Source organism: Elgaria multicarinata, chromosome 8 (genome assembly GCF_023053635.1).
Source record: "Elgaria multicarinata webbii isolate HBS135686 ecotype San Diego chromosome 8, rElgMul1.1.pri, whole genome shotgun sequence".
Classification (NCBI taxonomy): domain Eukaryota; kingdom Metazoa; phylum Chordata; class Lepidosauria; order Squamata; family Anguidae; genus Elgaria; species Elgaria multicarinata.
The window spans coordinates 71,432,424-71,455,021 of record NC_086178.1 but is presented as its reverse complement, the minus strand read 5'-3'; the positions used below and the strand labels follow the sequence as shown (position 1 = coordinate 71,455,021).

General features: G+C 41.1%; 1 protein-coding gene across 8 annotated transcripts in view; it reads left to right on the top strand.

Moving 5' to 3' along the window:
- Window positions 1-22,598, top strand: part of FGFR2 (fibroblast growth factor receptor 2) — a 131,195-nt gene that overhangs the window by 40,089 nt on the left and 68,508 nt on the right. For all 8 annotated transcript variants that reach the window (XM_063132743.1, XM_063132748.1, XM_063132747.1 and 5 more), the window contains one exon: window positions 17,491-17,614. In XM_063132743.1, the coding sequence (XP_062988813.1) occupies window positions 17,491-17,614 (124 nt within the window). The remainder of the gene's footprint in view (window positions 1-17,490; window positions 17,615-22,598) is intronic.

Genomic DNA, 22,598 nt, shown 5'->3' with positions numbered 1-22,598 from the left:
AAAGCATGGATGTACTCTGCATAAAGAAAAACAGCAACCAAACTTGTCCCTCAAAAACCCTTTCCAAACACACACACATAGACAAAATCCTTCCCTACAGGAAAGGAATAGGCACTGAAGAAATGTACATGCAGACTTTGGGCCTTATCTAGTTGGGCCTTTCTGCACACGGAGCAGTCCAACAAGCATAGCTCTGTCCTTGTAGCAGGGTTACCAACAGAAAATAGAAAGAAACTCCTACATGCAGAGCAGTGTGCATGATGGGACGGAATGGAAGCAGAACACAAATAGGCACCTTTTACACAAAATGGACAGTGCCAGGGTTTGCACAATCAAGGAGGAAAAATAAGCCACCATGGCTTATTTTCCTACCCCGAGTGTGCCAGTTGTGTGCCCCCTAATTTCCATAGTTACTCCTGCTGGGCAAAGATTGTTTGACATTAGAACCTAGTGAGGGTGGGTGGCTTGTTTGTAAACCAGCCCTGCTACCCACCCTCACCAGGTTTGGACGTCAGGACAACCCTGCCCAGAGAGGGTAATTATGGAAATTAGGCAGCTCGTGACAGGCACTCATGGGGCAAGAAGATAATCAACATTACTCATTTTCCTTCCCCAATCATGTGAACCCACCCAATTAGTGGTATGCACCCCTATCTAATATACCCCTTTTATATGGACCTGACCTGCTTACAGATGAGTCTAAATCCTGACCATTTGAATTCATTTAAACAAGTAAATATTTATATCTTTCTAAGCTTTTCCTCTAATTGTCATCTAATTACAGCTTTTCCTCTGCTTCCCACAATGTATGTATTAGCTTTCTGCTCTGAGCCTGACTTGTACATATTACTAAACCTTCCAGTTGCCCTCCATCATTGATTCTATGCTTTCTTTTAATATGCAGTCTGGCTTCATCACTTTCCTGCTTTGTTCCTCCAATATGCCCAGTTGCCCTTACGGATTTATTTCTCTGTTTCTTCTGCCTACATCTCAGACTATGCTCACCACTCTTTCCCTCTAGCTTTTTGCTTTTGTGTTTGATGGGTCACCATTTCTTTCATGCTTATTAAGTGACTGAACGGAGCTGTTCCTGCCTAAATGTACTGCAGACGTAATCCCATAAAGACCTTCCATGCTACAGTTCTGTACAGAAAGGACGTATTGAGAGGAAGACTCAGTTATCTTTCTAAAGAGATGTACAGGCACCAGGTTTACAGTGTATTTTCTCATACTTGTGTTACCCTTCATCTCATGTGCAAGGGGAGTAATTGTGATAACACACATAGAAATTCCATCCCACCAAAGCAGGGCAATGGATCTGGAAGAATAGGTTCAAAATCAGTCATGGATCTCAGGCTCTAACAAGTGTGGGTGTAATTTGTACAAAGGAGCAGAACCTGGTCTTGAAACTAAACTAGACCAACAAGATCATCCTGGGCTAATCAGAAGTAGCTAGGTGTATGTTGAGTCCAGATTATAACAGCACAGACCAGGATTTAGCCATAGCAACTAGACTGATCCCTAGGGAAGCCAGCTGCCCTCAATGATGGTTTGTGAGGGCTGTAACACTAATACCCCTGTAATGACTTCCTAAAACCTTCAGTTAAGTTGTTTCTCATTATATGAATTCTGCAAATATGAATTCATCTATTTGTTCAAGTGTAGAAATAGCCAACTTCAGTTTGTAAACCTACAACGGCCAATTTGTTTCAGCTGTTTGCTGCCCTCCGTGGTTTTCTTACTGGGATATGTTTGAGGCCATACCACAGTGTGTGAATAAACTCTCAAAAATATGTATGCTGCAAGTGTTAAAGAAGAAGGGTTTTACATCTTTTATTTCTTCCTTTCTAACCAGATTTTCTGTAGAAAGTGCCAGTTTTTTTCAGAGAAAAAGGCATGTGCATGTTCCAGGTGAACATTAATTAATGAAGTAGACATTTCTTATTACATTTGCTTACCTCATAAAATATGAGGGTGCACCTGGCAACATCTCCTGACTTTCTTAATACCAAAAAGTATAAATGACTTGGCTGCCATTCAATGGTACACACTTGTCTTTAGGATGGTAGTGTAAAATAGAGCTAATTAAGGTCAGTCTTGTTTTGGAACATAAGAGAAACTGTGTTTTCTTGTAATGAGTGTCCTACCTTTTAGGGAACACAGCTGAACGCGTGTCTGACTAAAACTTTAAGCTCACAATTCTGTACATACTTTCCTGGAAGTAAGTCCTTTTGAACTCAGTCGGGCTTACCTCTGAGTAGACATGTATAAGATTGCACTGCATAAAAATATAAAATGTAAGATGATGTTTGTTAATTGATCATAATCTTTGGATTAGGCACTGGAACTCTTACAAAATTCTTTATCATTCACAATGAAAAGCTAACAGTTTTTCAGCTATATCGTGATCAGTGTTCATTCCAGCTTATTCTTTCCCCATCACCCACAGCTTCCTATGAGCACATGAGATTTACTGTAGAGTATCTACACTTTCAATATAAAGGCTGGGGATCCACAGAACTAGAGAATTAGTTCTGCGCAGCCAAACTGTGTTTAGACTTGGGATACGCAGAGTAGCCCATCCTACTCTGTCCCCCACGTGCCACATAGGAAATCACTTCTGAAATGGAAGGGATTTAAAAAGACCGTTTGGACAGCAGAAACCAGATGCTCCTTCTGTATTAAAAAGGGGGAAAAATCCCAGTGCCAGATTTAAGACTTTACTAGCAAGTCTACTGTCTTCCAAAAGAGCTTTTCCGTCAGTTTGTAACATTGCTGTCAGTTAGTAGTCCTTCTGAACGTGCACTAGTAGGTGGCAGCAGGCTCTCTGTTCTGCTGCACATCTGCAATGCGCCTATGCATGTATACACACGGCAGAGGGTGAAAGTGCATGCGCCACTGCAATCCTTCCACATACTCTTTGTATGTTCATTGAATGCATTGAATTGTCCAAAAGTCTGAAAGGGGCTAATAGATAATTGCAAAGCAGCAGGGACAAATTATACCAGTGGCCTTGTGTTTTTCCTAAGTGAAAACTGCACGTGTAAACATCTCTGCTTTCAGGATAGCTGAAAATTAGCTACTTCCCACCCTCTCTGAGCAGAGTTTTGGTACTTCTGTATCAAAAGAAATTGGACCAATAAAAGAAAATCACTCCTACTGTTTTGTATTTCTGATCTGGGGAAGTAGTTGTACCTTACTTGTATCTTGGGCTTTTCCACCATGCAGTAGATTGGTAAGTTCAAATGTAGCATCATATTCCATGTACATGCCATAAGGAGCAAAGCATAGAAATGGAGGAAGAGATATTTATGTGTCGCTTTTCTTCCCATCAGTGCCCAAAAGCAATGTGCAATAAAAAACAATAAAATCACGATGACATAAAAGCAAACCAACCAACCAGCAAAACAGAACATTCTTTTCAAAACAGACCAGACACAATTTTAAAAGCCAAAAGCCTGGTGAAACAATACATTCAGTTTTTACTGCTTTTCCGAAGTTTAAAAGGGATAGAGTCCGCCTGACTTCCTTGGGAGGAAGTTCCAAAGTTGAGATGCTACTACAGAAAAAACTTTGTCTCATATAACCACTAACCTTAACTCTTTTCATAGAGGCACATGCAACAGGGGCTCTGAGCACTGCTTGCTGCCCCATGATGGGCAGAGTCTGTAGTTGTTTAGGGACTCCATTTGAAAATAGAGTTGTATGGTTTTGCGTTATAGTGCTGTAGAGCTGGAGGAACTAAATAGGGGAACCAAAGGAAAATGAGAAAAACCCTCAAGTTAGTACACTGCAGGTGTGAAGGAAGGCGTAAAATTACTGAAGTTTGGCACCTTAAAAATGCTGTCAGAAAAGCACACTTGTAGTGGTGCGGCACAAACACCCACTAAAGAGCTAAAATAATAATAATAAAAAAAACCTTTCCAGACTTGAGTCTTTAACTGGATTGGCTGCAGGTGTGAAACCGACAAGGGGCTTCTTCAGACTTTGCCAGTTTCACCGTGGCAGGAAGTCTCGCTAAAGTCTGAAGGCAACGCTTTGGGAGAAAGTCCTTAGCTGGACTTTCTGTCAAAGTGAAATAGAAAAGTGGTTGCTCCAGACTTTGCCCTGGGAATTTCTCCATTTTATCTCTAGAACACAGCTTCAGAAATGATGAGAATAAAAACATTGAGTCAAAATAGATCACAGCATTCAAGGGCATGGGAGAAAGAGAGAGTTGAGCCACTACAAAATTAGCTGCAACTCACACATAATAACCAGTAGTTATTAATAATAACACATAATAACATTCCACACTGCAGTCTCAGTGGAACTGGATGAGATACATGCAGTAAGGATCACATATTACAGCAACAAAATGTGTGTTGAGAAAATGTGATAGCCTCTTAACAAAAGCACACCCCAGAGAGGCAAGAAGAATGGTCTGCAACAAATGAGAAACAGATGCAGGTGTGAGTGTGTGTATGTACAAAGAAGAAAAAGTTTGGGAAATGACCCTTTTGATTGTGTGTGTACCAATGCTATGGGTACAGTCTAGAGAAGGGGTGCAGAGCTTCAGGCCTGAAAGAGTTTCAATACCTCTGGTCTAGAAATTTCTATTAGGTGCAGCAAAAAATGGCATTTGAAGCCTCTGACCCCTGCCATTCATACAGTTCTGGGGAAAAGAAACTCCCCCCCCCCCAAGTTCTACATACTGTATCATAGTCCTTACATATGTGTATATATAGTCATTGATTTACTGAGACATCTCTCTCTCTAGTACTAATTACACATGTGCCTGAGCTTTTGAGGGAGAGAAAATTCTTTGAACGGTAATGGAGACCCCAAACTGTGCATTCAATTTGAATGAGTTTTCATCTTCTGCCACTAGTAAGAACAGAAGAAGTGCCATGCTGGATCATACCAAGGGTCCATCTAGTCCAGAACTCTGTTCACACAGTGGCCAACCAGTCATCGGCCAGGGACCAACAAAGCAGGACATGGTGTAACCTCCCACCTATCTTCCCCAGCAACTGGTACACACAGGCTTACTGCCTCCAATACTGGAGATAGACACAACCATCAGGGCTATTAGCCCTTGATAGCCTTCTCCTCCAGGAATTTATCCAACCCCCTTTTAAAGCCATCCAAATTGGTGGCCATCTTGTGGTAGTGAGTTCCATAATTTAACTATGCGCTGTGTGAAGAAGTACTTCCTTTTATTTGCCCTGAATCTCCCACCAGTCAGCTTCATGGGATAACCCTGGATTCTAGTATTTTGGGAGAGGGAGAAAAATGTCTCCCTATCCATATTCTCTATACCAAGCATAATTTTGTGCACCTCTATAATGTCTCCCCTCAGCCTCCTTTTTTCCAAGCTAAACAATCCCAGTTGATGTAACCTTCCATCATAGGGGAGATGATCCAGCCCCTTAATCATTTTAGTTGCCCTTTTCTGCCCTTTTTCCAGCTCTACAATATATTTTTTAGGTGTGGTGACAAGAACTGTACACAGTATTCTAAGTGTTGTCGCACCATAGATTTGTATAACGGCAGTATGATACTGGCCATTTTATTCTCAATGCCTTTACTTATAATGCCTAACACGGCGTTTGCCTTCTTTACTGTGGACATAAGTAGGTTGCACATAACCTCTGGGTTTGTTGGTATTCATGTACTTTATATCAGATTGATAACCATTCCTCTTTCTTAAATGGGAACTGTTTTTTTCTATATAGATTGTTAGAGCAGAATAAAAATAGCTGACAGAAAAATATTTATAATGGGCAATAATGGGGCTCTATTGATCAAACCTAGGCCTCAGCTAAACCTACGGGTCTAGCGCGATGGAGGGGTGAGGATCTCACAATATTTTTATCGTGAGATCTCCACCTCTGTCTACATGTGGCACGCAGTGGCCTCGGAGGAACAGGACATCACGCCCGCCATTTTGTTTTTTTAAAACAACAACAACAGGGAGTGCATAAGCATTCGTGCACTGAAAGGTAAGTGTTTTTTTTTTAAAAATAATTTCCTCACTCCCCCCACCGCACCCCCGATGGGTGCAGAGCTCCCGAGGAGCTCTACGTCCCATGTGCGGTTCCCGGCTCCTCATGAGTAACCATGAGGAGCTGGGACAAACCGTGAGAGTGGGCCACACTTTCAGCAGTCTTGAGATTGTCCCGGAACTGCAGAAAAGATGCACCTAAAGGGTAGGGTGATATCCCGGAGAAAGGGAGGGCTCATCCTCCTTCCGGGATCCCCTGTGCATCATGTGGGTGCACAGGGATAATTCCAGGATGATCCCTAGGATATCATCCCATCTAGCTATGGCCCTAATCAGTTTGGAGAAGCCCTGTGAAGTCATGCTTTTGCTTTAGTAGAATTCCTAAGTCAGGGGAAACTCCCCCCCCTTTGTATTGGCTGATCAGTATTTTAGCATCCTTGCGCTAAATCTCTACATGGATAGGCATGAAGGCATAAAAATATCATGTGTTGAGCCATATTCAGCAAAAACATGCCAAGCGGGTGGGTTTTGTAAATCACATGATAGGGAACTGCTCTGATTTTATAGGTATAATATTTCTAACAGACACAGCCATAATCCAGATGCCCACTAAAAGATACAAGACATCTAGAGTTACAGTGGACTACTCTTGTACACTGGCTTTTTCACTTCTCCCCACTGCCTCCCCACCACTTTTTTTGAGATTAGCCTCTGACTTAGCTAGTGAACTAGAAGATGGGAAATCTAAAATTCCTTATCTTATCCGTCGCATTCCCTCTTGAAGGGAAAGAATGATGTTCTTTAAAAATGGCAGTTGTGTCTTTAGCCGTTTGTCCTTTTGGTTTGTCAGTGCACCATTTCAGCTTTTATGTTGGATGTAGAATGCAAATGATACCTGTGCTATAGGAACATATAACCCAGAAGTTGATTCTTCTCTATTGAGTGACTCTGTTTGTTTTTTAAACATTTGGAAACTCTTAGGTTTTCCAAGATATGTGGAGAGGTCATATTTCAAAGAGCTGTTGCTTTCTTTCTTTTCCAAGTTGACTTGTGTGTGGTTCTGCCCACCCACCCCCCTCCTTGCACACATGGCTGTGGGTCTTTTGAAGAATTTCTGTCATTTTTTGCCCCCCAGTGTGGACCTTAGCAAGATAATGTATGCCACTAAGAGCGAACAAGATTCTTTGCTTTCTCACCTCCCAGAAAGTAAATCGAGTCCTATCAGCTTTTATTGTTATAAGTATTAAAAGGGGTGTTTGTTTCCACAGCTGTGTTTTGATAAGCTACGTTACCACAACCCTTTTTACACACTGAAGTTTAGCTTGTGTAAATATATGATAGTTTTCAATCTGTAAATGTAAACCTAAAGGAGCCACGTACACATGCATCTTGTTTTGTGGAAATGAATACCTGTAGTCAGTCAGAATGTAAAGAACTGTACTTCGTTCCTTTTCCCGCTGTTTGATGCATGATTTCAGTTTCTGATAATCTTCCATGTTCATTTCTGAGACAGCGCTCAGTTATGGTTTATGGGGAAAAGTGATACATGCAGAGCTTGGTTAAGCATTTATGAAAAATATGCAATTAACAGCACCGTCCTATATGTGCCACCTCTACAGCAAGTCTCAATGGGTTCAGTGGGGGTGCACTCTTTGGTAACACATTATGCTGACTACGTAGTGTGTAGCTGAGCCTGATAGTTTCCTTTAGTCTAGTGTAACTGTGAGTGGCCTCAATTTGGATCAGGACCAGTGTGAACCAAAAGAGAAGGATTAAACCTCCCCTCAACCATCCCTCCCTCTGAATTATCCCCTCCCCTGCAGGGGGTTAAAAAAAGAATACAGCCTCCATTGACTCCATTTTAACCTTCCGGGGTGGGTGGGGTGGGGTGGGGAACAGGTGTGTGTGTGTGTGTGTGTACAAATGTGTGGCAGGAAGTTTTAATCATTCCTTCCAGTGTGCGCTGGTCCACTTTGAATTGGGACAACTCACAGTTACACTAAAGTAAAGAAAACTATTGGGCTCAGCTGCATGTTGTGAAGTTAACACTCTTAGCTTGTAACTTAGTGGGATTAGGTCTAAGTGCACATGCATAAAATGTGTATTTAGCAGCATTTTGTATTTCCCTGTAGATCATCTCTCTGTGGAGTGTGGATGGGCCTATCTTAATGGTTCCCTTTAATACAGTGACTATTCTCCTGTCACTTAGAGAACATTAGTGACCCTCTTCCTACTATGGACAGTAGGAAAAATCATGTGGATTCCACCCCGATTAAGGGGACTTTGAGCCTTCAGTACCACACTGGAAAAGAATGTGCAGTGTACTTTCTGGATACCACCCCTTTGTTGAGATCCCCCAATGGCTCCCACTGTTGTTTCTATATGCTGTTCAGATGAGGATCTCAGCACAGGTCAACTGAAGACAGATGTGATTGATGTTAGGCACTCCATCGGAGCAACTGATCACTATTTAGAAAACCTTTTCACATGTTGGATCAGCAAGACAAGGGGAGGTGCTTGCTTGCCTGTGACAGCCTGTTGTCCTGACAACTTTTGTACATGAAGAAGCTTATTCTGAGAGGCTTTGCCTATCTCAAACTTAGATAAATCACTTCTTTCCCTGTGTTCACAAAATACTAGATTCAGTACACAGCACATATTTAAATTAAGGAATTTGCTAGCTAGAGGTATAGTGGTGATTGCCAACATAGATGGCTTTAAAAGGAGACTGGACAAATTTAGCTTGAGATAGCCTATGGCCAACAAGTTCATTGATGGCTGTAGGCCAACTCCAGTACCAGAGGCAGTATGCCTATATACAGCAGTTGCTGGAGAACATGAGCAGGAGGGTGCTGCTCCCAAAGACATCTGGTTTGCCATTGTGGAAACAGAATGCAAGACTAGATAGGTCTTTGGTCTGATCCAACATGGGTCTTCTCATGTTCTTAAAATGCAGAGAGCTAGTCATAAAGATGCACATTAGATGTTGCTGAATCTTTGCTTTAGTGTGCGTCTATACTACGCCATCAGCCCTTAATGACAATCCTGTATGATTCAATGTTGATCTTAACCATGGTCAAGAAATGGGGATTGAATACTTCATCTCCCTTCTCTTTCCAGCACTATATAGCATTATATTTATATGGATGTAAAAGTTAACCATGGTGGTTCACTTTAAGTCAGTTTGAAAATAGATATTGAAGGTGATTTACAAAGCCTAGTTAAAGATAATCAAACTAGCATTAACCCTGGTGAAGATGTAACAAAGCACTTAGTCTTTTGACCATGATTAAGGGGCTAGGAAATAATGACAGATTTTGCATGTAATGACAACTGGAGCCATGTGGCGTGAGCAAGCCTGCTGTCTCCTGCCTGCTTGCCACTTCCACTTTGCATCCAGTTCCCGGGTTGTTCAGCATGGCATGCAAACCTGGAACTCTGGGCTGTTGAGGAAGAAACAACCTAGAGTTTTAATCATGGTGGATAAAATTCAATGATTTTTTAAATAAATAAATAAAAAAAATCAGATTTTTAAAATTTAAATTGGATATTTTTTTTAATAAAATGCTTTTGGAGGAAAAATGTATCTAAAGATAGTTTTCTGTTTAAGATACAATATAGTCCAAAGGTTATTCATCATGAAATAAGGATTAGTTTTTAATTATGTAGCATGAGGCTGTTTAAATATTTTGGTAAATGAATTCCATTAATCCATTCACAATGTCATGCTCTTACAGAGGTTTCTGTAAGATTATTTTTCTCCTTCCAATAAAGTACAGCAGAAAAGTTGTCCAAATATGAATGATTAACCTATTAAACTGGAGATAGTTCACCTCGCAATAATTTCATAATGTATCTATGATGTGTTTCTAATAGTATAACCAAATCAGTATTTTTTTATATATAACTGTAAAACTAACTGGAAAAGTTGCTATTCCAGAAATGAAACCTTCAAATGGTTATAAATATTAAGATTATACCAGCAAGAATGAGTCTTTGGTAACTCTGAGTTGTGTAAAATATAGTGGGGAAGAGTGCACATTGTGGGGGGGGGGGGAAGTCACATGATTAAATCGAGTCTTTCTGAGTAGTGATTTAAATCAAATTTGATTTAAATCAAATCCACCCTGGTTTTAATCCATGGATTATTATTGGGTTTGTACATTGTCACTCGCTCATAGACCTGACCAAAGTCATTATGTTTACATCCAGCCTATGTGCTTTGTGAATGCACAAGGAAGTACATCACATGCATTTTAAAAGGTGTAAGGCCCCTGTTTCTTCAGCTGCACATCTGATGTCTGGGCAGGCAAGACCTCGAACCAGCATATGAATACTTAGATTTTGAATTTGTTCCCCTAAAGATTATTAGTGTAATTATTAGGGTGTTGAATTCAAAATCTAAGCCTTTGCATGCAGAATTAGGATTTTGATCTCTGATGCACAGTGAATATTTAGAAATGTTCCAGACATTTTTATGGTAGGTATTGGACTCCACTCATTGGATCTTAGTTTGCATTGTTCCACTCTTTATGTAATCATTTAAAAATACATTGTGTTTAAATAATAGAGCAGAAAAGTTAAACTAAATGCAAATTAAACTCTTTAATTAGAGTTGAACCAAATATGTTCAGCAAAATCCATTTATGTCCAAAGTCTTGGATTACTATAAAAATCTTCCATTACAGAGAATCTGTTGCAAACGTGGAATTTGTCATAACATTTGTCAGTGTAAATATTATCTACAAGTTCTATTAGCTGTATTTCTAGTTTCTGTAAAATGATCTTGCTCAGCATATAGTCATTCCTAGCCCTGAGATGAATGTGTTCAGAACTTGTCAAAACCTGTTGTAAGGAGTCGGTATTTCCCCCACCGCACACTGCTTTAAAGCTACATTTGTCTGTTATCCCTGTCTAGCAGGCATAAAGCAAATGTCACCCTACAGAACAATATGGAAGTTAGTTTTGTAAATAGGTTAATTGTGCTGTCACTGAGCATGGCTTTGTCCAGTCCATTCAGGTACCTCATCCAGCCTAAAATGTAAGATACGCTTTACATTGTTTTGGATCCACAAAGCTGCTCTTTTCTGGTACTTCATTTTGCTCTGATGCACAGCTTTCTAGGGTTATTTTTTTTACTATATCCCAGCAAATGGACACCCAAGCAGAACTAATGGCCTCTGCTGAAGTAGCTTTAGCAGTCATATTTGTACTTGTTTGATATGAACTCCTCTTAAATTCTGTTAGCCTTGTTTGGCTAAGGCAGGATGCGTGAGCCTAAAACAAGACCCCATAAAGCCAGCAACTGGATTGTTGAGGATGGGATACTTCAAAGGCCTTCCTTTTTGTTCGTAATTTTTCATAGTACAACTGAGTGTAGTTAGTACTAACGATATTACTTCCATCTTCTTTGGCTGTGTTTAGCCAACAGTGGCAGCATGTACATGGGGTAAAGTGTCTTGTGACAGAATGTAGCTTTGCCAGAATATGATAAGTATATATCTGGATGTTACAAAACCACAGTGGAGATAGAACATGGGTGATAGAGTCTATGAATGAAGCACTGAAATGAGGTGTTTGGGAATAATGCAAAGTACAGAGAGTTGGGGCAGGGGAACTGTTATCATTAGTCACAGTGAAGGGGCCACCACAGGTAGCAGATCAAGGAGCAGCAACCAGGTGGTGGAGGGTTTAGCTGTGTGTGCACGATACAGCCTGTCCTGTGCCCCTAAGCTAGCCTGCTGCCCTCAGACACTGTGGATGACTTTCAGTCATCAGTGTTGAATTAGGAGTGCCATTCATTCTTGGCCAAGGCCATTTCCCACCTCATTCTAAAACATTGAAGGCCAAGGCCTTTTCTACACCAGCCTGAAAATGTGGGCTGGTCACGGCCGAGTCCCTGTGCCTCCAAGGGACTCCCAGGGGAGGGGGGGACGAGTGCGGGTTTTCCCAGGGATAACTTATCCCTGGGAAAATCTGATTCTTCCTGCAGTCTTGGGATCGTCCCGAGACTGTGGGAGGTGTGGCTGCCCGTCCCGGCTTCTTCTCTCCTCCCCATGAGTAGCGGGGAGCAGAAGAGGGAAGGAGCCAGGTCGGGAGGAATCGGGGGTGGTGGTGGGAGAGGGGTCAGGCCTTTTTTCTTTTTTTTACCCACTTACCTTTTGCTGGAGCATGAGTGCGCTCCAGCTCCTGTCACTTTTTTAAAAAAGGCCTCCTCCACTTGCGCGACATCCCTCCTCCCATCCCAGATGCTGCACTGGCCATTTGGGCATGGGGGATGATCCCGGAAAGAGGTAAGTCCGGGATCGCCCCCCTCCCTCCCTCTAGTGTAGAAATGGCCCAAATCTCCCCCATGGGTTTTGAAGAGTGGTGTAGAACAACAGTGGCCAAGTATGGAAGCAGCTTGGTGGAAGAAGACAGGATTACACTGAGCTGAGGCTGCTATGCCTCAGTGTGAATGATTATACTCCAGATTTGAGAAAAGAACAACCAGTATAGAGTGATTTGGCTGAGGGTATTTTCCCCTCTTTGGGATAAACAGCTTCCTCTAGAAAGCATCTACCGGACTCAACTGGCGATGCGCATATTTTGCATGTGTGTGACGTGCCATTCGGATTCTGTTAAACGTTCCCTTGAGTAATGCAGAGCACTTACGAAATTGTACTTCTCAGAACTTAGCTTAATATAGACAAAAAGAGTCTTTAAAAAGAAAAGAAAAAATGATTGCATGCTTTCAGCACTGAGTGACAATCTGCACAGCCTGGGTGAACTGATGTGGTTGCTAGATTTCAGGATTGATTAGCTGGTTAACATCTTGATTCAGTGATCTCCCGGCAGCTAACATTCTTTGTCAGTGAAGAAAAAGATAGATCTTGTTAGGTTTTTGCCTTGTCAACAAGATGAATAACATGAGCAGTTATAAATGTAATTTCTTGACATGGTGTCATAAACACTTTGTGCAACTCAAGTGATTATTCAGTATGACGTAAATGGGCTTAAGTTGTGGGCTAAAATATAGATACAATATCAATCTCACTTAGAATATTAGATGAAAATCCCTGTAGCAGGGATTTTCCCCACTCAACCTGGCAACAGCCACATGTCCATGTAACTGATCATGTTTTCTTCCCAAATTAGTCATCTGAATGGCTACTTTCTCAGACAGCAGTCTGCTTTTCTTATTGTCAGCCTAGATAGGGTACAGAGGCCAGGTTTATTTTGGCTAACTCTGTGTGTGTGTGTGTGTGTGTGTGCGCGTGCGCGTATATCTATCTATCTTACAAAAATGGAATGTATGAAGGTACTTTTCTTTTGTCATAAATAAACAAGGAAGAGGACCTAAACATGACTTCATATCCAGATGAAACAGGGAATAGTTAATGGAAGACTTCTTGCTTTGTTCACTAGCTTGTGCAAAGGGAGGAGTGAAGGAGTGAATGTATGGCCAAAGGCTCATTCGTATCTTGGCTATTTCAGCCAAGATATGATCGTTTGTACTTGCTCAGTGTCTCTTGGGACCCTTTCACCTGTTCAGGAACTAGCAAAAAGCGGAAGTACATGTAAGACTGCAATTCTATGCTCAGTTCTGTGGGACTCAGTGGGACTTACTTGTGAGTAAACATGGATAGGATTACATTTCAAACCAGACATTTTGCACTTTAGTTGTGAAGGGGAATATTATACTGTCATCCTATGAGAGATGCATGGATCATCCCACACGTTACGTGATAATCTTTGTCTTTGCCAATTTTCTGACATGTGAAAGAAACCTCAGCTTTAGTTGCTTATCAGTATGAGGAACTAAATAATAAGGGGCTTACATCAGAGTAATTGTAAGGTCATGTGAGATAAAGCCTTTTAAAGTACATTGGACATTGAAAGTGATGTAGAAGTGCTAAATAAATCAATATAATTGTTAGTGTTGGTTACTGAACAATATCATTTAAACAGTCTTGAATAGCAGTTATTGTGAAAGCTCTTAGGTCTGTGAAACTGATATTGCATTGTGTGTGTGTATGTGTACACATGCATGTGTACACATGTCTACATATACACCCTTCCCCTATATATGCACCCAATGAAAACACTATAGCTGTGGAAGAAATCAACAGAAGTAGGAATATATCTCTGATAAAGATGTAGGACATTGTATTAATCTCTATAGAGCAACACATATTCAAACTACAAGCTACCTCCAGTATCCGTGTTAGTAAGCTGGAGTGCAACAGCTGCTGGGGAACATGGGTGAGAGGGTGTTGCACCATGTTCTGCTTACAGATCATGTAAAGGAGCCAGTCATGATCCCTGCAGATATAGAGCTGAATTAATTTTCTCCATTATTTATTTATTAATTAAATATTTGTTTCCCCCTCTGTATCATTGGGATCTCAGGATGGCGTACAGATCAAATAAATTTGAATAGTATAAAACAATAAATAATGTACACAGATAAGAAGCATATTAAGCTATTAGCAAGCTGAAACCAGTTGAAAATTTAAAAGCAATAAAACAATTAAAACAATGTGCAGCTTTTGAGCAAATTTAGCCTTCAATGGCTTTGATAAAAAACCATGTTTCCATTAGCTAATTTCCATGATCAAACCAATGTGTTATGAATTCTGGTTCAAACAATCTTTGTTGTGTGCAGCATGCATGGAAGGAGTCACGATTCTGTCCGAATGTGCCCAACATTCAACTCAATCTGTAATTTCTTGCACTGCCCAGAGAGCCTGAAAGCGAGTTGAGTGGTTGCACAATAAAAGGAGCCTGTGTTGGGTGCCAAATTAATCAAGCAACTGCTTCAGCCTATGCTAAACACTCCATGCATTCACTCTGTCCACATTCACAGCTCACAGTTTACCTGACAGATGTCTGTATAGCATGTGAGAAGTGATTTGGTGTAAATTTCACGTGTATGTACTGAATGTATACATTTTAGAACACACCTTTCAACCCAATCAGCCTTTTGTCTACACCGCTCTGACCTGACTGCACTTCATATCCTTTGGCCGCCATGCCCTTGCCCTGCCTGAGCCACAGTGGGGGAAAAAAAGTGAGTTGGCTAGAGCAGCGTTTGTTAAGATCAAACCCTTGATTCCACACTGACTGTTTCCTGGCGCCTAATAATTAGCTGAATGTACAAAGCAAACCCAAAGTTTCACTGTAGAACTAATGATTATCTTGTATCAATTGCCTGACCTAGAGGTCATTATTATGCTCATAAATGTGAAAAAGCAAAAGATGAAAACTAGGAGGTAAAAATATCCTTTCATGTACCTTAAAGTTCAAAGCCTGCACAAATAGCATTTGGAGCCCAGTTCCGGCAGCACAAGTGCCTTCCTGCCTAAGAAAATGATTAGGAAATTAAGGGATTGTATGTTAACAATAACAACTATGGCAGGATCCAAATAAGGACACAAATGTGCATTACATGTGAATACCATGAGAAAATTGAGTACAAAGCTGGGATGTCTCTTTGGAAACAGAAAACAAAGGTCCAGTTCTGTGCATGATTCCCTCCTGTGTGTCGTCCTTTGAATCCTGGCCTGTGTACTACAGCCATAGTAAACTTGAAAGAGAACCATGGTTTCTCACAAACAGCAGATGAGGAGGAATACCTGTTTCTAGGCCACATCACATCCAGTGGCAGGTTGGAACTAACACGGCTGAGTGCTTCAAAGACACAGGATTGCACGAAGCTGCCTTAAACTGAGACAGGCCATGGTTCTATATAGCCCAGTATTGTCAAAATGGACCCAGTTTGCACATTTGGCAACACCCATTATGGCCTAAATAAGCCATAGTGGGTTACAGCATGTGAATGTTCAAGCTTTGGTGGGCAATTGCTGCTGCTTATCATGATGTGTGAACCCGGGCATGGTGGCTTGCTGCCATAGGTAGCAAGCCACCCAGAAACCATGGGCTGTAGTAGTCATGCAAACCAGCCCACTGAGTAAAAAATACAACTTACAACAGCATAAACTATAAGACATTTCATTCTTCTGGCTGGTAGTTACAATGGCCACAAAGTGTTTCTTCACCACTGTGAAGCACAGAATTCTACTCTCTTTACACCTTGCCCCACATGCAGAATGTATTCTTCTGATAACCTTGGGCATGGAAAGCATGTGCTCTACCAGTGAGCTATAGCTCTTCCCCTTAAGACAAACTTCAAAACCTTGAACATAGAAAATTAAATATTGGAGAAAAGGATTCTATCTTAGCTTTTCCCCAAGACATGCTAGTTTCCTATCTGCAGGGTTTTGTTTTGCTTTGTTTTGTATGGAGGAACACCTAGTCATGTGAATCCATTGTCCAGAAACTGCTTTACCCATATCTCTATTGTTTGTGAAGACTAGACCTATGATCAAAAAGCTACTCAGACTTTACATTTTTGTTTGTTTGTTTTATGAATGTGGTCTTCAGGTGTTATGTTTACATGTTATTGTCATCAATTAAGGAAGCAATCCTATGTCCCCTAGACAGCGTCTGGAAGAACAGGATTTTTTGTTTTTCTGGCTCCAAGCTCATAGACATTGCTCCAAGCTGGAAGCCAGGAACTGCATTCCCTGCCCTCTTCTCCTCACAGTCAGTGTGGAATGAAAAATGGCACCCACCTCTGTCCTCAGAAAAATGAGTGCGGAGAGGGCAAAAAGGGGGAGGTCCTGGGGAAGAGAGGAGATCGTGGAAACTGGTTTAGACTGCTTCATAAGCATCATGCAGCTTCACCCCTCCCACTTCAAAGCCCCCTGCATTGAACTGGCTGTCTAGCCAAAAAAGAAGGGTGGATGGAGGGTGGAGGAGAGGATCTCCTCTGTGCTGCAGCCCCCTGCATTGGATAGTTGTAATGAAATAATTTCTCCCTTAATCTCCTGTCTCCATATAAAGAGTGCTAAGATGCCTCAGAAGGGACTGCCTCATTCTCTTTGATTCTGGAAACCCCTCTCTGTGTGAATCCAAACACTGAATGTTCCTCAGCACTAAAGAGAATGAACTATCCCATCTTTATGCAGGACTTTGCAGATTGTGGCCATGTCTTTGGAAAGCTCAGTAACTACTGGCAACCATTGGTAGGCTTCCAGTCACCTGGAAGTATGTCTTCTGCACTCAGCACCACTCTCCATTTCTCATCATAAGTCATATTCCTTGTCACCCTGCTCCTACTACTCTCCTCAACTCACATGTTCCTTTCAGAACTTGAATTCAAATATGTTGTCCTCAGAATAAATTCTATAAGATAACCAGGTTTATTTATTTGGGTTTCTCTTACTGCAAAACAAATTTAGCATTAACACACCACAGTGCCATACCTGTCTTGCTGATATAGTAATATGAGGTACTCCATTATGTGGACTTCTGGGTATCAGAGTACTTTGTATATCTCTCATGCATTGGCAGCAAAGCTAGAGGGGGGAAATGTCAAGAGTTACAATGTATATTCTTTGTGTCCAGAAGAGGAAAGTTGATGTGAACTGTTCAAAACACTTCTTTTGAAATTCTTTCAGGTACGAAATCAGCACTGGAGCCTTATAATGGAGAGTGTAGTCCCATCGGACAAAGGAAACTATACCTGTATAGTGGAAAATATACATGGATCCATCAATCACACGTACCACCTTGATGTTGTTGGTGAGTAAATTTCCAGTGTCTGCAAAGATTTTTTTGTTGAAGTAATGGCTGAGATTGATTTTCTTCTTATTTCTCTTTACAAATATAAAATGCACAAATGAATGAAAACAAGTGGGATGCTGCAACAAAATGTTGCAGTCTATTCCTGGTGTGTATGGCGTTACTTGATCCTGTGGATGAGGAGCTTGAAAGTTAGCATCAAGTTCAGGAGTCTGTGCTCTGGGTCTTATTTCTTGTGCAAAATTTACTTGATTTATTTATTTATTTTGAACTTTTGCAAGTGCAATGGAGAGTGGAGTTTGAGGGCACAATTTAAGTAGTCTCATGTCTAGCTTGAAATATAGCAGAGGAGTGCATTGCAGGGCTACTGTAAGTAATAGAGGTACAACAATAAACTATACTGCAGGGCTGTTGTATATGACTTTCTCAGCCCAACCTGCAATATTGTTTCAAGAATCTCTCCACTTCAGCCAACCCCAACCAACAACAGGGGTTTAACATCTCTTAATATTACAAGTTCAGTATGGTTTACAGCACGGTTACAGAACCTAATTTGTAATATTCAGGATAAACAACACAGCAAACTACTTTCCCAACCACAGTCCCTTCCAACCTGTGGAATGAGAAAAGGTAACAGCAGTTGCCCTGGTATATATATATCCATCCATCCATCCTGCATTGAAAAAAATGTTACACACTAAATAGGTTCTGAGTTAGAAAGAGCAGGAACTCTTCTCTTTGCTGTTACCGTATTTCTTCGATTGTAAGACGCCATCGATTGTACACTAATTTCAGTACCACCAACAGAAAAAAAGCTTTGATTCTAAGAAATAATAAATGACCTGCGATTCTAAGACGCACCCCGTTTTTAGAGATGTTTATATGGTGGGGGGGGGGAAGTGCGTCTTAGAATCGAAGAAATACAGTACCTTTCGGGGGTTGGGGGCTGAGGTGGATACTTGGAGCAGTATCCAATCAGTCTCTTCTATGCACAGCCAGCAGAGCTAATTGCAAGCAATGTGTGGCTAAACTCAATGGTACCACTTGTGCAACACGATATAGCTCTTCCAGAAATTAGCATTCTCACTCATTTTGGGGTTTACCCCCAGAAGCACTGAAGCCCAGCTACATTCAAAATCTTGGCTTTCTCTATCAATTTTTCACATCCCTGAAAACATAAAATAAAACTTCTAAAATAACACTTGGTTCTCAGTGTGAACAAAGATCCAAACAGTGGTTCTTTCTACCCTTTATATATCTGTGTGTCTCTGTCCGCCTGTCCCAGCCACTCCATTCTATTCCTCTATTCAACCCAGTTGTACGTATGCATTTATAAATTTCTGAGTTGCCTTTCAGCCTAAATGGGGTTCCCAAGATGATTTACAATTAAAACTTAAAACAGTTTCTCTCTCTCTCATCCACTCAGCATCTCATGCCATTTAGGCCATAGCTAGACCTAAGGTTTATCCCTGGATCGTCCAGGGGTAAAACCTGTTCATCTAGGTGACACACAGGGGATCCAGTGCTCAGGCAGGGGCGAACCCCGGATGATCCCAGGATAAACCTTAGGTCTAGCTGTGGCCTTAGTTATTATGTTGCTGATTTAGAGCTTTTTTGTTTTTGCCTTGCTAGTGTTTGTTTCTTGAGATTTCTTTTATCTTCTGCAATTCTTGGAGTCACTCCAAGTTTACCAATACCTATATTTTGCTATATAAGGGTAAACCAATAAAGCTGAATAGTTAAATTAAGGAATTTGCTACCACAAGATGTAGTGATGATTGCCAGCATGGATGCCTTTAAAAGGGGATTGGACAAATTCATGGAGGATAAGGCTATCAGTGGCTACTAGTCTTGAAGGCTATAAGCTACCCTCCATTATTGGAGGTGCCTATGTACACCAGTCACAAGTGAATATGACCAAGAGATTGCTGTTGAATTCATGTCCTGTTATGGTCTTTTCATATGCATCTGGTTGAACATAATGTGAACAAAACACTGGCCTAGATAGGTCTTGCATGGGAAGACTCCAAGCAGTATTAGCATATATGATTGTTTCTTAAAGGATAGGTCTTTGGCAGAATGGAAAGTTATTACATCAATTAATTAATTAATTAATTAATCTTACATCAATTTTGCTGCATGGTTTTATCCTGGTTGTGCTTTTTATACCGTATTTTGTATTTGTGTTTTTAACCTGTTGGTTGTTTTATTATGGTTTTAATTTTTGTGAACTGCCCAGAGAGCTTTGGCTATTGGGCGGTATAAAAATGTAATAAATAAATAAATAAATAAATAAATATTTTTAAACAGTTTGCTTAATTTATGGGGAAGAGTGCTGCTTTAAGAATCAAGGAAGTGTAGGGTGTTGTAGAGTTGCAGATACATTTTTTCATAAGCTCTCTATTCAGTGGAGGTTAACTAACCTGGAGACTAAACCATTTTTGTTTGAACACTTGTTTAAACAATGTTTATTGAAGGTGCAGCTCCAACGGCTGCCAGGAATTGTAGTAAATTGCGTTCCACATGACTCCATCCTGTACAGACCAGCTGCTGAAAGGGTGCAGCTGAATTATGTTCACTCACCAGGGAGTAGGTGTGTCCACAATATATATCAAAGAAGGAAGCAGAGGGGATATATACAGTTCTCTCTGAAGAATATTTTCCCCTTTACTATGTAGGGCTTTAAAGAACTGCAAAGCAGAAAAGGAGAAAGGTATATGTGAGGGACAACACTGCTTTTAAAATGGCAGAAATGCAACTGCTGAAAAAGTCACTCTCTTAAAAATCACCACAGAATGTCCAGTTTCATTGTTTGAATATTTTGTGTAACCTGGGCAAATATTTACCAGGAGCCCCTAACCTCTTCTTCCTCTTTGAGCCTTTTCAATGGTTTACATTCAGTAATATTCTACAGTTTATTTTTTCTGGCAGAATATATTAGTGACTTGCATGAATGAATGGAATGGTAATTAGAGTTATGTCATTTATTGCTATGTCTGCTACTTTCATAGAGAATCATAAAAGTAAACAGTAAGGCCAAGATTTTCCACCATGGTTAGTGGTTTCTGAGTGCTAAGTTGCCATCATGGGGTTTGTGTTGTTTCTCCTTCTCCTTCTCCTCCTGAAATGCACATTATAAAAGCATCCTGCAGAAAGCGGAGGACTTTTCTGAGCTCAACTGTAATATCAGAGTTGCGATGTACAGGGGCCAGTGTGGCACCTGGCATCCTTGGGCTCAGGCTTCAGGAGTATTTCTAGAACTACTGCTAATGTCTGCCCTGGGCTGTCTGTTAAATTATTTTTTTTCCAGTCTTCTGCTCTGAATGGTGCTAGTTGGCTGGGTTTACCCACCATTTCTGTTTCTCATAATGCCCTGGAATGATGCAATGTCAGGAGCATTGTGGGAAATTAAAATGGTGGCTAGAGCCAGCAGTCCAGCGCTGCTTGGACCGCACCTCAGAACACAGCTGCTGCCACTTCTACCCCCTGCTGCTGCTACCAGGCAAGCCTGCAAAAGCCTGATAGAGGAGTGGAGCCACCGGAGGGCACTTTACCCAGGGCCACCTCAAACCTAGAGCTGATCCTGGTCATGTAGTACAGTTTTCCTGGACTGCAGCCAGTCCAGAAAGTAGTTGGTGAGTTTCATACCTGATTGTGTAAAAATAAAAATCACCCTCATGGAATGCTAGCATAGCAAGGAGATGGTTTGTAGCATAGACCTCCCTTTGACTTGCGGTTTTTTTCTTTGCAAAGAATATTTTGCTTCTGATTTCACATGAGGAATGTGGTCTGAAGTGCTAGTGTCCAGGAAAGGTTGCTTCACTCGATAGTTTGGCTTTCAAGTTTTCCTGCGGGGTGATTCATTGGTCATTATACATTTATCACTCATTGGCAAGAGCTGGCAAGGTACACTGAGAGGACTCCTTTGTTAGGTGACTTCATTAGATAGAGTTGTGTGATCTTAAAATTGTGAGAGTCAAAGTATAACAACCTGCAATAGATAATTCCCTGGAATTTCCTAGTATCTGGGTCTCTTCCTTCTCAAAGTAAAATTGGCCCAGACATTTTTATTTATTTATCATACTCCCAACAGCCAAATTTATCTCAGATTGTCTCAGCGTGGAAATGTTAAACAAACCAAACACAAGAGCCAGCCCCTTCTTTAGATGGTGGCTAGATGACAGATCCAGAAAAAAGTGTGTAGAGTTCTGTAGAGCAAACCTCCTTTCATGTTTACTACCCAACTGTCAACTTAACAATCGGTTGCTATGTGGAAAATATATATATCGCTTACAAATAAGCCCTCAGTCAGGTATGACTGTTCTGTAGGCCAGTCATCACCCTGCAAAAGTACCTTTAAAGTACCTTATCCCCGCTATCCTCCCGTCCTTGCTTCACATCATTAATTCTTCTCTGTCCTCTGGTTCATTTCCTTCTGCTTTTAAACATGCTACAGTCTCTCCCCTTCTCAAAAAACCCACTATTGATCGACTATCTCTGTCTAACTACCGACCTGTCTCTCTGTTGCCCCTTGTCTCAAAGATCCTGGAACGTGTGGTCTACTCTCGTTGTCTTGACTTTCTCTCTAGTAACTCTGCTCTGGATCCCTTTCAATCTGGATTCCGTCCTTTGCATTCCACTGAAACAGCCCTTACCAAGATCACCAATGATCTTCTTACTGCCAAGTCTAAAGGCCATTATTCTGTTCTTATTCTCCCTGATCTAACTGCAGCCTTTGACACGGTTGATCACGATCTTCTCTTAGATTCCCTCCATGACCTTGGACTCTGTGGCTCTGTCTATACCTGGTTCGCCTCCTATCTAGAGGGTCGCTCTTTCAGCGTGTCGGCTAACGGCAGCTCATCCTCCTCTTTTCCCCTTTCAGTAGGGGTTCCGCAAGGCTCGGTGCTTGGCCCGTTGTTGTTTTCTTTATACATGCTGCCCTTGGGTAAGCTTATTAAATCTCATGGTCTCCAATATCACC